Source organism: Peromyscus leucopus, chromosome 16_21, assembly GCF_004664715.2.
Source record: "Peromyscus leucopus breed LL Stock chromosome 16_21, UCI_PerLeu_2.1, whole genome shotgun sequence".
Lineage (NCBI taxonomy): Eukaryota > Metazoa > Chordata > Mammalia > Rodentia > Cricetidae > Peromyscus > Peromyscus leucopus.
This window is the reverse complement of record NC_051084.1, coordinates 6,528,059-6,540,677: the sequence shown is the minus strand read 5'-3', so window position 1 is coordinate 6,540,677 and position 12,619 is coordinate 6,528,059. Positions and strand designations below refer to the sequence as shown.

At 42.1% G+C, this 12,619-nt stretch overlaps 1 protein-coding gene across 5 annotated transcripts in view; it reads right to left on the bottom strand.

The window, feature by feature from the left end:
• Positions 1–491: 491 nt before the first annotated feature.
• The window catches only part of Polh (DNA polymerase eta), a 44,300-nt gene continuing 32,172 nt past the window's right edge, over positions 492–12,619 (bottom strand). For 4 of the 5 annotated variants that reach the window (XM_037200256.1, XM_037200255.1, XM_028887123.2 and 1 more), the window contains 2 exons: positions 5,133–5,302; positions 492–2,278 (listed from right to left, as the gene is read on the bottom strand). In XM_037200256.1, coding sequence (XP_037056151.1) covers positions 1,432–2,278; positions 5,133–5,302 — 1,017 coding nt within the window. In that variant the 3' untranslated portion in view covers positions 492–1,431. Of the gene's footprint in view, positions 2,279–2,960; positions 3,173–5,132; positions 5,303–12,619 lie in introns of all 5 variants that reach the window. The other variant, XR_005090190.1, reaches the window with a different exon arrangement.

Below are 12,619 nucleotides of genomic sequence, written 5' to 3'. Positions count from 1 at the left end.
TCAGATCCCATCATAGATGGTTGTGAGCCACCATGTGGCTGATGGGAATTGAACTCAGGACCTCTGGAAGAGCAGCCAGTGCTCTTAATCTCTGAGCCATCTCGCCAGCACCCAGTCCCCTACCCTTTTCATGTAGCCCAGGTTGCCTCAGACTTGTTATCTAGCCAGGGATGATTTTAACTCCAGATTGATTCTCCTTCCTCTGCCCTCTATAAAGTGTTGGGATTATAAGCACGTACAAAACACTTGGCCACACATTACTTTTCTCTACAACTCTTTCCCAGTCACCCCAACTTTCAGAACAACCAAAAGGAGGTGACAGTTGCATAGGCATGCTGGTATACACCTATGATCCCAGCCCCAGAAAATGGAAGTAGGACCACAGTTGTGAGGACAGTCTAACCTAGCCTACCCACCCCAATGTCAATCACCAGTGGACCACACTGATACAGTAACAGAACATTTAGAGGAATAAAAGCATGCCAGGCAGGTCCTCAAAGAGTACATTTTTATTGTCCTAGTTTGGGCAATCATGTATAATTTTTTACTACATACATTCACAATATGAAGAACATAACATACTATGTGCACGGCACTGCAAGAACTCTTGCCTTCCTTTAAGAAGCTACTAACTGAGCTGGGGAAAAGCCACAGTGAATTCAAAGGAAGGGGTCATTTCCTGCTACACACAGTGAATTTCAAACCTTCTCCGGGAAGTAAAATACAAAGGCCCAATTTATAAATAAGTAAAATGAAGTTGTATTTATGTATGGGAAGAGAGATATGTATGCTTATCTTCCTACTCATTGAACCTACTACCTGGTTTCATATATAATTCAAGGTCATATCAGAAAAGCCTAAAAGATTTAATCCCAACACTTAGGTGGCTGAAGAAAACTACACATTTCATTAAGAAAATTACTTATTAAATCCATTACTTGAGCCTTTTGGATCTGCCCATGTTTATAGAACTGTTTTGTTTTGTTTCCCTCCAGTACTGGGAATTAAATGCTATTCTAGGCCAGTGTTCCACCACTGAGCTATATTCCCAACCCCCTTCTCCCCCTTTTCTGTTCCAATTTAAAGTTAGGACTTGTTTTTCCTTTTTTGAGGGGCTGTATCTCTTTAGTCACACCTCTAAATATATCAAAATATACATATAAAAAATGGTCTTCAGTTTTACAGATAACGAAGTGAGACAGCTCAAAGCTGAAGGAGTTTGCCAAGGCTCCTTACACCTTTTATGACAGTGTCTCCCTAAAGCTTAAAAACATTTTGGTCAGCAACAGGATCAGAATCCCATTGGAAGAGAGAAACTTAGCCTAATTTTATATTAAAAAATTCATAGATTCCCTTGAGAAATCAACATGATTCCATCTCAAGTTACAAATAAGACAGTAAAGCTCTCCTGCAAGCCTGAGGGAGGCAGCATTAATGTGTTAATGGCTTAAAAAATGATTCCAGTGTCTGCATGCCATGGGGCCTAAGGCGTTTATTACTGGAAGCCAAAGGACTCTTGGGATTTCTTTTGCCTTGAGGAGACATGGCAGGAACAGCCTGGGGTTTTGAAGTACAAGGCTGTAAAAAAGACTTCTGTAGCTCCAATGCAAAATGGTAGTCAGTGTGTTCTGGCATGTCCCACACTGGAACCAGGGAGTCACACTTCTCACAGATCACTTGGTCCTCAGTTGCCCTTTGGGCCACTTCCTCAGAGTTGTAAACTGAAGAATCAAGCATGTTTGGACTGTTCCCAGCCACATCCACGTCTGTAGAAATTGCTTTAGAGGATACTGGCTTCAACACTCTTTCACAAAGAGGACCACCATCTGCATACTCTGTTGGAAAACAGCTTGATGCCCCTTCAGAGTCCTTGTGTGGAAGGTAAGGAGCTGAAGAATTCTTCAGCTGTGGCTGCTGTGACAGCAGCCTCTTCCGCTTAAAGAAGGGCTCAATTCCTGCAGTCTGGCTGGTCTGGAATGGTAGCGAGAACTTGGCTGGTGACTTGTCTATGGACGTGTTAAGAGGTCCAGGGGAATGCTCTTTCATTTTCTGCTTTTCAGCAGCCTTTTGAAAAAAAGACTCCAGAGATGTAGCTGCCTTTTTAGAGGTGGGCAAAGCTGGACCAGTCCCCTGGCTCTTAGTTCCAGAGCTGGCAGTTGGCAACTTTGGCTGACAACTCGAGTCACTGCTCAAGAAGGCGGTGATGTCTGTGCAAGCTGAAGGTGCAGAGGCAGAGAATTTGGTAGCACAGAGGAAGAGCATTGTGAGGGGAGGGGACCTGTGTACAAAGTAATGGAACAAAGAAGTTACCAAGTCACTGTTTTAAGAGCCCAGATTGAACTAATAAATGACTAGTTCTGGTTCTACCACAAAAGGAAATCTTTTTTTTTTTTTCTTTTTTTGAGACAGGATTTCTCTGTGTAACCATTCTGTCTGTCCTGAAACTCTATCTGTAGACCAGGCTGGCCTTGAACTCAGAGATCAGCCTGCCTCTGCCTCCTGAGTGCTGGTGTGCACCACCACAGGCGGCTTGGGGCTACACAAATTTTATTCAAGGCAACACATGAGAAGAAAGCAAATCAGAGCTCAGGGTCATCCCCAACTCCAAAACAAGCTCGATAGCTGGTTGGCTCAGTGGGTAAGGGCACTTGCCACCAAGCTGGATAGCCTGAGTTTGGTTTGTAGAACCAACTCAGAGATTTCACAGATAGTACCATGAATTATGCCACACATACACACAAATTAGTAGGGAACAAATTCCAATTCTAATCCATAACTCTAGAATTTTTCAAGATGAAATTCTCTATCAAGCTTTTGGTTTCCAATCTCAGTCTCAGCCTCTACAAAGCAAGTTCCAGGATAGCCAGACCAGTTACACAGAGAAACACTGTCTTGAAAAATAAAGCCAACCCCCCCCTCAAAAAAAAGGGAAACATTTCAAGAAATTCGCTGTAAAATACCTTATTATATTCTCATAAGGCTCTTCATTATGAAAAATCTGAAGGTGAAGCTCAGTATCAGAGCACTAGCATGTTCAAGGACCTAGGTTAATCTTCAGGACCCAAACTATTGCCAGGCAGGGTGGCCCACACTTTTAATTCCAGTACTTTGGAGGCAGATGCTGGCACACTTCAAGTTTCATGACAGTTAGGGATACACAGAGAAACCTTGTCTTGAAAAACAAACAAACAAAAAAAGTTCTTTATTATGTCTTGTTGCCCAAATATATTTTCTTTTTCTTTCTCTCTCTCTCTCTTTTTTTTTTTTTTTAAAGTTTTATTTATTTATTATGTATACAGTGAGTTTTCAGCCTGCAGGCCAGAAGAGGGCATCAGATTTCATTACAGATGGTTGTGAGCCACCATGTGGTTGCTGGGAATTGAACTCTAGACTTCTGGAAGAGCAGTCAGTGCTTTTAAACTCTGAGCCATCTCTCCAGCCCCTAAATAAATTTTCATATGACTGAGTTTCAGAATATAAAATATGCTTTTACATACAGGTTAGCAATTCAATCAGCTAAAGAGCAAATGCTGTTTTTAAGTTACTGTGACTTGAATATGGTAACACATGCCTGAAATCCAGTACTAAAGCCAAGGTAGAGAAAGATGATGAGTTCAAGGCCAGCTTAAACTCCATAGCAAGACACTGTCTCAAAGAGCAAATGAAATGTGACACTATTCTCAGGTTTTATACTTTGGACCACATTATAATCAGGGAATGTTAGTGGTTCTGTAATGGTTTCCAAATAAGGTTTCCACAGTTATCATTTGGTTCTGTGTAACTTTAATATTTGTAGATAAGCAATTATACCAGAAAGTAAAAGTTACAGTTTTCTGCACATAATATCAATATATTTAGATAAGCAGTACCTTAGGGGAACTGAACTTTTATATTTTATAATCTTCAATGATGAATTTATATTTCTGCCATAATGAATTTGGAATATCTTTTTTTTGTTTGTTTTCTGAGACAAAATCTTACTATTGTAGCCAAGGATGACCCCTGAGTACTGAGATTATAAGCATGTGCCATTAAGACTGGCTAGAAAATGCCTTGTTTTTCTTAGGGACAGAGGCTGGAAGATGAGGGTGAGGAACTGGGGATAGAACTCAGAACCTTGACTCAGGGCTGAGGCTGTACCTCAGTTGAGGTGGAGTGCTTTGCCCCTATGCTAAAGCCTTGGGTTCCCTCCCAGCACCTCACCAGCCAGGCCTGTGATAGTCCCAGCCTGTCATCTCAGCTCTTGGGAGATGGAGGCAAGATCGGAAGTACAAAGTCCAGTCGGGCGTGTTGGCACACTTCTTTAATCCCAGAACTTGGGGAGGGGACAGAGGCAAGTGGTTTTCTCTGAGTTCAAGGCCAGCCTGGTCTAGAGTGAGTTCTAGTAAAGCCAGGGCTACACAGGGAAACCCTATCTCTAAAACAAAACAAACAAGCAAAGAAGTACAAAGTCATCTTAAGTCATCTCTGGCTACATTGCCTGGAATACAGGAGTCCCTATCTTAAAATTCCTGATAAGCAATCTCAGGACAGAAAAATAAACATGGTTCAAACAGTGGTTTTATGTCTTTGCTACGTTTATGCACAATAGAGGTGAAATTTACTAATGAACACGACATATAACACTAGTAGAGCTTATATAGCAGGTCACTTTTGAAGAGCTGGAGCTCAGTGGTAGACTGCTTGCCTATGCACAAGAGACCCTGGGTCCATCAGGAGGGGAGGGAGAAATCATGAAAGGTGTTTTAAAGGTACAGTCAAGTGGTTGAGCAACAAGTTCCCAAGTGTATTAACAGCTTAGTCCCAGGTGCAGGCAGTCATTTCCCTGACGATGGCATGCTGGTACAGGCAGGAATGGTACTGGCTCATGTTGTCTTCTAGCTACCAATATACCCCTGGGTACCAGGATGGACCAAATGTAGGAAAAACAAACAAAACCCTACAACTGAACTTGCTCATTTTTATCACCTTCCTTAGACCTTGATCACCCCTCTAAGAGGTGGTGTTAGTCTGAGTCACAAAGGAACTACCCCACATGAAGTTCAGAGGCTCACTGATCTTATAGCTATGCCACAAAATGGCTTTTTTCTTTTCTTGATTTTAAGAAGATAAACTGAGAAAAGGAGACTCACCACTCAGTCTGGACTCCAGAAGTATTACAGTTCCTGATGGCAGCAAAAGCATCCTGGCTCATCTTATGAGCATCGTATCGAGTGAGGGCACAGCAGCGGCGCAGGCTGCTGAGACGTTTGTCTCCTTGTACACGAATACTGACAACCAACTGAGTGGCCACCCTGTCATTCTGTGGGTGGGAAAGGATTGAGACCAGAAACAGTTACCGAGAGCATCTGCAGGGTAACAGAAAGACTTGGAAATTCAATTTAAAAGTCAAGAATAGGGCTGAGCATGGTGGTGTACTCCTTTAATCCCAAAATTGGGGAGGCAGAGGCAGATGGATCTCTGTGAGTTCCAAGTCATCCTGGTCTACAGAGCAAGTTCCAAGTAAGCTAATACTTACTGCATAGTAAGACCTTTTCTTTAAAAAAAAAAAAAAAAAAAAATTTAATAAGCAAAAAAAAAAGAAAAAAGAAAAAAAGAGGCTATTCTAGTACCTATTTATATAAAATATAAATGCATACCAAACACCTACTAAGCATATAGATCCAGTACTAGACTATTGTAACATTTCTGAATAAAAATCTGACTACAGGATTTCACAAAAAAATTCTGTGCTATTTTTAGACATAAGAAGCATATATGGGGGGCTGGAGAGATGGCTCAGTGGTTGAGAGCACTGGCTGCTCTTCTAGAGGACACAAGTTCAATTCCCAGCACCTATATGGCAGGCAGTTCATAATTGTGGGCTGCAGAAATATGAAGTCAGAATTCGGCTGACTATGACAAAGCTTTAGCTGGAAGAAGCCAAGGGCCTTCCAGAGGATAAAGCCAGGCTTAAGGAGTCTTGGTGATACTGGCTTTTGAATATTAGCCATTTCCAGCTATGAATTTCTCGTGTGCTATTGTAGCTTTTCCATTCCTAGAACAGTGTGTTTGATCATCCATTGGGCACTATTTCCCTTATACAATTAAAGTATTTGGATATACATCTCCCAACTGTGCTAAAAGCAGTCACACAGTCAGACCCCTAATTTCAGGCCTTTCTGTAATTATTTGTCATTAGCAATGCCCGGCTAGGGCCATCTCTGGACAAAACCATTTTTATCTGAGATATTTCTCAATTTCAAGGACAGACTGCAGACAGATAAACATTCCAGATGACCCAATAGTCTCCTGAACTAAGGCAATAATCCATATGCCAGGAGGATATTAGGTACAAGGTTTTGTTTCTTGTGCAAATTAAGCTTAACCCTTTCTCTCATAGCCTTATTGGTATCTCCAGACTTCCACCTTTAACAATTAACTCAGAACAAAAGGGCTTTCACATACCAGGTGCATCAAGCTATGATGCAGGCTTCCTAGCTACCCAGCAGACTTGCCCTGCCTGAGCACAAAGTGGGGGAGCTAGAGATTTGCAGTTTGTATGTGGATTTAAACTGGACTGGGGAGAGAGGAGGGAATGAAGACAGAAGGAGCTTAGAACAATGAGAGAACAGCAGAAGAAGGGACAGAGAGGAGCTAAGTATGAGAACAGAACTGAAGCTGTATAGAGAGAACTGACTCAGAAGAATAAAGTGAATGGACTAAAGAGTTCCGTGTATATAGATGTGTTCGAGAACCCCTCCAGTTAATTAATCACCACTGGTAGTGTCTCCTGGAACTCTGGGAGAATACTATAAAGGGGCTGGACCCCAATAGTCTTTGTTAATAACTAACTCCAGTTCCAGGGGATCTGAAACCCTCACACCAATGTACATAAAAGAAATAAATGATAGAAAAGCATATAAGATCTTGGATTCAATCCCCAGCACTGAAAAAAAAAAAAAGAACAGACTTTGGGTGATGAATTATTACAGAATATGAAAACACAGGATAGGGACTGGGGCTCTAGCTTAGTTTGTAGAGTTAGAAGGGATAAGCCAGGCATGGTGGTGCATGAGGGGAGAAGCTGAAGTTCAGTCTCCCGCTATAGATAAGTGAGCTCAGGCTAGTGGAGACACACGCTTCCTCTCCTGCCTGATGTTCTTAAACAGCAGGCTCATCCTAGCGCTCCCTTCTCACGGCCATCTGTGGAACACAACGTGGAAAACCTCTAGAGACAGCAAGCACTGCCTCTCAGTCAAGTGTGAGCATCTGAAGGCTAAGGTCATCAACCAGAAACAAAGATCACTATGTAGAGTACGTAATGAAAAGTCTATGTAAGGCTCCTTTTCAAAGTTAAAAGATGCTAGTGAGAATCTCCAAAAACTCCATGAGTCAAGAGCACAATTTGGGAGGTGGTTTATAAAACACATTTATAGAAGTTTGCATCTTGAAAGAATATAAATTACAAAAGAGTTTTGGTTGAGAAAAGTTCTGTGATTACAACTGGATGTAATATACATATATATACCTAGAGATACAAGAGAAAACTGAAGTTCAGAACCTCATGGTCTTTTTTTTTTAAAGGTGTGTGTGTGTATATGTGTGTGTGTGTGTGTGTGTGTGTGTGTGTGTGTGTGTGTGTGTATGTGTGTGTGCGCATGTGCTGTAGGAGTGTCCATGCACAGGCATGGATGCACGTGGCCACCAGAGGAGGACATCAAGTGTCTCCCCCCCTGCTCTCAGCTTTACACTCTATGGCAGGGTCTCTCACTGAACTGCAGCTCACCATTTTTCTTTCTAACCTGGCAGCCTCCAAGCTTCAGTGATCTTTCTGTCTCTGCCACTCACAGTACTAGGGTTATAAGGGCAAAAACTAACATTTCTCTAAGGAAGATGTACAAATGGCCAATACACCACATGAAAATAGCTGGGCAGTGGTGGTGCATGCCTTTAGTCCCAGCACTCAGGAGGCGGAGGCAGACAGATCTCTCTGTCAGTTCAAGGACAGCCTAGTCTATGTAATGTTACATTCGGGCCAACCAGGTATACACAGGGAGAACCTGTCTCAAAAAAATTTAAAAAATATATATATAACTAAAACTGATGAGGCTGGAGAGATGGCTCAGAGGTTAAGAGCACTGACTGCTTTTCCAGAGGTCCTGAGTTCAATTCCCAGCAACGACATGGTGGCTCACAACCATCTGTAATGAGATCTGGTGCCCTCTTCTGTATACATAATAAATAAATAAATTAAAAAAAAAAACTGATCACAGTTATACAACTCTGGAGGATGCTAAACCCACTGAACTGTACATTTAGATAGATGTACTTTATGTAGATAAAGTATACATAGTCGGGGCAGGGAGCAGACCACACTTACCCTAGCACTTGGGAGGTAGAGACAGAAGGATCACTCTGAGTTCCACCCAGTCAAGGCTACACAGTGAAACTCCGTCTCAAAACAAAACAAAGATACTTAGAGAAGAAATTGTCAGATGTCTAATGTTTGATTAATACCCTGTCTTTTTTGTCAGGGATGATCTTTAATCCCTGGTATTTGTGGGGTGCCCAGGGTCAAACTCAGAAATTTAAGCATGCTAAGCAAGCACTCTACCAACTAAGTTGCATCCTCAGCCCCAGGATGTTCTGTTTGATGGGCCTGTATTAAGAGAAGATAAAAAGAATTCCCGAGAGATTCAAGATGGCGGAGACAAGCAGACGCAGGTAGGCCTGTGGCAGCGGCCCACGGAGGTAGATGGGTCAGGCGGCAGCGGCCGACAGGGACATTTAGGCCCGGCGGTGGCCGAGACATTCAGGCCCAGCGGTGGCCCACAGAGGTGGACAGGCCCTGCTGCGGAGATAAGCAGACAGAGGTGGACAGGCCCGGCGGCAGCGGCTGCGGCCCACGGAAGTAGACAGGCCACTGGACGGAAACGGGTGGACGCAGGTGGGTCCGCGGCGGCGACTCGCGAAGGTGGAAGGGCCCGGTGGCAGCGGCCGACAGGGACATACAGGCCCAGCGGCAACCGGCAGAGACGTACACGCCTGGTGGCAGTTCGCAGAGGTGGATGGGCCCGGCAGCAGTGACGGGCAGGGGTAGGTAGGCCCGCGGTGGCAGCCGGCAGAGACATACGGGCCCGTTGGCCGCCCGCAGAGGCAGACAGACCTAGCGGCAGCTGACAGGGACATACAGGCCCGGCGGCAGAGACAAGTGGACACAGGTGGGCCTGTGGCGGCGGGCCACAGGGGTGGACAGGCCCGGGGACGGAGAGGGGCGAACGCAGCTTGGAACGGGAACGCCCCTAGCCCCAACACCTGGGGAAGAGGTTATCTCCATGGGTCAGAACCAGGGCGAGTCTGGGCACTCCTTTTGGGGACAACCCAGGGCCCAACTGCTGATCCTGTGAAACCCAACAACTTGGAGGTGTTGGTGAGACTACCCTGCTCAGCTGAAACCCATCTGGGAGAGGATTCAGATGCCTACAGTTTGAAGTCTGAAGAAACAAGATCAGCTGAGGAGTTGACAAATGAACAAAACGTGACCTGGGAACACAGAAGAAGGCGCTACCCAGACACCAAACCAGATCACCAGAATCATAAGTATATAATTCACCGATCGAAATCAACTGCCCCTGAAGAAATAGCCCAATAGCACCAATTTAACCAAGAACCACTACTAAACCAAGACTAAAAATTAGAACAAGAGAGGCACTCTCAGACACAGACACCACCTGCACCGCACAGAGGAAAAGATGAGTAGACGCCAGTGCAAAAATACAGGCAACAACATAAAGACCTATATGGCAACATCAGAACCTAGTGATTCTACACCTGCAAGACCTAAACATACCATGACAGAAGAAACAGAAGAGATCAACCCTAAAAATGACTTTAAGAAGATGATAGAGGCCCTTAAAGAAGAAATAAAGCATTCCTCAAAGAGGAAATAAAAACTTTCCTTAAAGAGGAAATGAAAAACTACCTTAAAGAGGAAATAAAAACTTTCCTTAAAGAGGAAATGAAACACTCTCTTAAAGAGGAAATAAGAACTTCCCTTAAAGAGGAAATGAAAAACTCCATTAAAGAGGAAATAAAAAACTCCCTTAAAGAAATGGAAGAAAAAACGAACAAAAAATGGGAAGAAATCAAATCAAGCCAAGAAAAAGCAATTAAACAGATAAAAGAAACATTCCAAGATCTGAAAAATGAATTTGAGACAATAAAGAAAACACATGCTGAGGGAATGCTGGAAATAGAAATCCTGACTAAACGAACAGGAACTACAGAAACAAGCATAACCAACCGATTGCAAGAGATGGAACAGAGAATCTCTGACACTGAAGACATGATAGAGAAAATAGATTCGTCAGTCAAAGAAAATACTAAAGACAAAAAAGTCGTAACACAAAACGTCCAGGAAATTTGGGACACCATGAAAAGACCAAACCTAAGAATAATAGGGATAGAAGAAGGAGAAGAATACCAACTCAAAGGCACAGAAAATATATTCAACAAAATCATAGAAGAAAACTTTCCTAACCTAAAGAAAGAAATACCTATGAAGATACAAGAAGCTTACAGAACACCGAATAGGCTGGATCCAAAAAAGAAGTCCCCTCGCCACATAATAATCAAAACACTAAACACACAGAACAAAGAAAAAATATTAAGAGCCGCAAAGGAAAAAGACCAAGTAACATATAAAGGTAAACCCATCAGAATAACACCAGACTACTCAATAGAGACTATGAAAGCGAGAAGATCATGGACAAATCTCATGCAGACACTAAGAGACCACGGATGCCAACCCAGACTATTATACCCAGCAAAACTTTTAATCACCATAGTCGGAATAAACAAAATATTCCAGGATAAAACCAGATTTAATCAATACCTGTCTACAAACCCAGCCCTACAGAAAGCACTAGAAGGGAAAATTCAACGCAAAGAAGCTAACACATCCATGAAAAATCAAGCAATAGATAATCCCACACCAACATACACCACAGAAGAAACAAGCTGGCGTAGCTATCCTAATATCTAGAGAAAAAGGATGTTTCAAAAGAGAAGAAGTCTTGTGGCAATGCCTCAGTGGTCCAGGTAACTACCAGAACTCGGAAAAGTTGGTTGAACTTGGGATTGACTGGGAGGCCAAAGATTTAAAAAGCAGAAGATTCTCTCAAGACATAAGTTGTGTGATAATAGTGTGGTTTGTGTGTGTGAATGAGAATTTGTAAATGTTGAATTCTAGGCTTCGACAATCATTGTCAGTGCAGATTAAGCTGCAAGTATTTATGTTCTAAAACTTAAATTATAAAGCTAGTTACGTCTTTCTAACAACTAGTTTTAATGTTCATGAGCATATTTTACCTACATTACTTTTTCAGGATGTTGAGAAAGCACAGGCTGGAGACTGGGGGCTAGATGGTTTTGAGAAAGAGGTCTTGGTGGACTCTTTCATAGAGCAAAGGGAAGCAATGCCTTCTGGGAAATGAGCTAAGTTTTAATCTAGTCTTTAAGATTAGAAGTCAAAAACAAAAATATTAAGGAAAGGAAAACTTAATTGATCTTTGAAGTATTGTTATGTGGAATTGAGTGGGACTTTTGAGGCCTTTCTTCCAGAAAACAAGGACTTGGTTGTCAGGCCTATATTAGGCCTAAACCTTGGTGCCATGTAGTTGTACTTAAATCATTTCAATGGAAAGTATCTTAGTGATTGGATCTTCTAGTGCAGTTTGGAGTTCTTCCATTTGAAAAATGTGATATTTACATGGGATTGTTTGAATCTTGTTTTCTAGTCCCTCCCCATCACCACCCTCATAATCTGAAGGTAGATTTTCCTCTTGATAAAGGAACAAAAAAGGTGAACATCTTGTTTGTAAATAGGTATCTAGTAACTAGTGGTAAACTTGAAATGGTAGAATTCTTTAAAGCCTAATTCTACGTAGCCTTAAGAAAATGTATCTTAATTATTTTTGAACCTGTATTCACCTTGTTTTTTTAAAATATCTTAAGTTATATTTTCTTTTTCAGAACTGCTTCTTATTTGTGGCTACTTTTTTTTTTTTTTTTAATTGGGGCGTAATTCATAAAAGGGTATATTGTTTTGATGAGACTTTTTACAACTATGGCTGGATGTCTTTCTTTAGTCTTCCAAGAAGGGCCATTTTACTTTTTTAGAGTTACTTTTTAAAGTCATGAGGTCAACAACTTGGACTACTATGCATGTAAGCGCTAATGCAAATTAAAGCCCAAGTTGACCTCCAGCAGCAGTTCATTCTATGTTGACAGTGAGAGAACACTTTGCCTGTTAGGATACTGTTACTCGTGGACTGAAATGCTGAAAAAACCCCTCCCCCTATTTTGTTTTTTGCAAAAATCAAGGTATATTCTAGGGTTTCCTGGTTGACCTCAACAGATAAACTGAGATGATAGTCTTAGATCAGAAATGATCTGAATGTAGATTTACAGTCTACATGTACAGCTGGCTAAGTGAGATCGCTTTCACAGTTCTGCATATATCCCATCGGCTCCCCATTAGTCACTGAACTCTTAAAACTGGTAGTGTAACATTATCACAATGTTTTGCGCCAATTTTATAAACTTTACAGTACAATATGTGTTCCTTTTCTGAGGC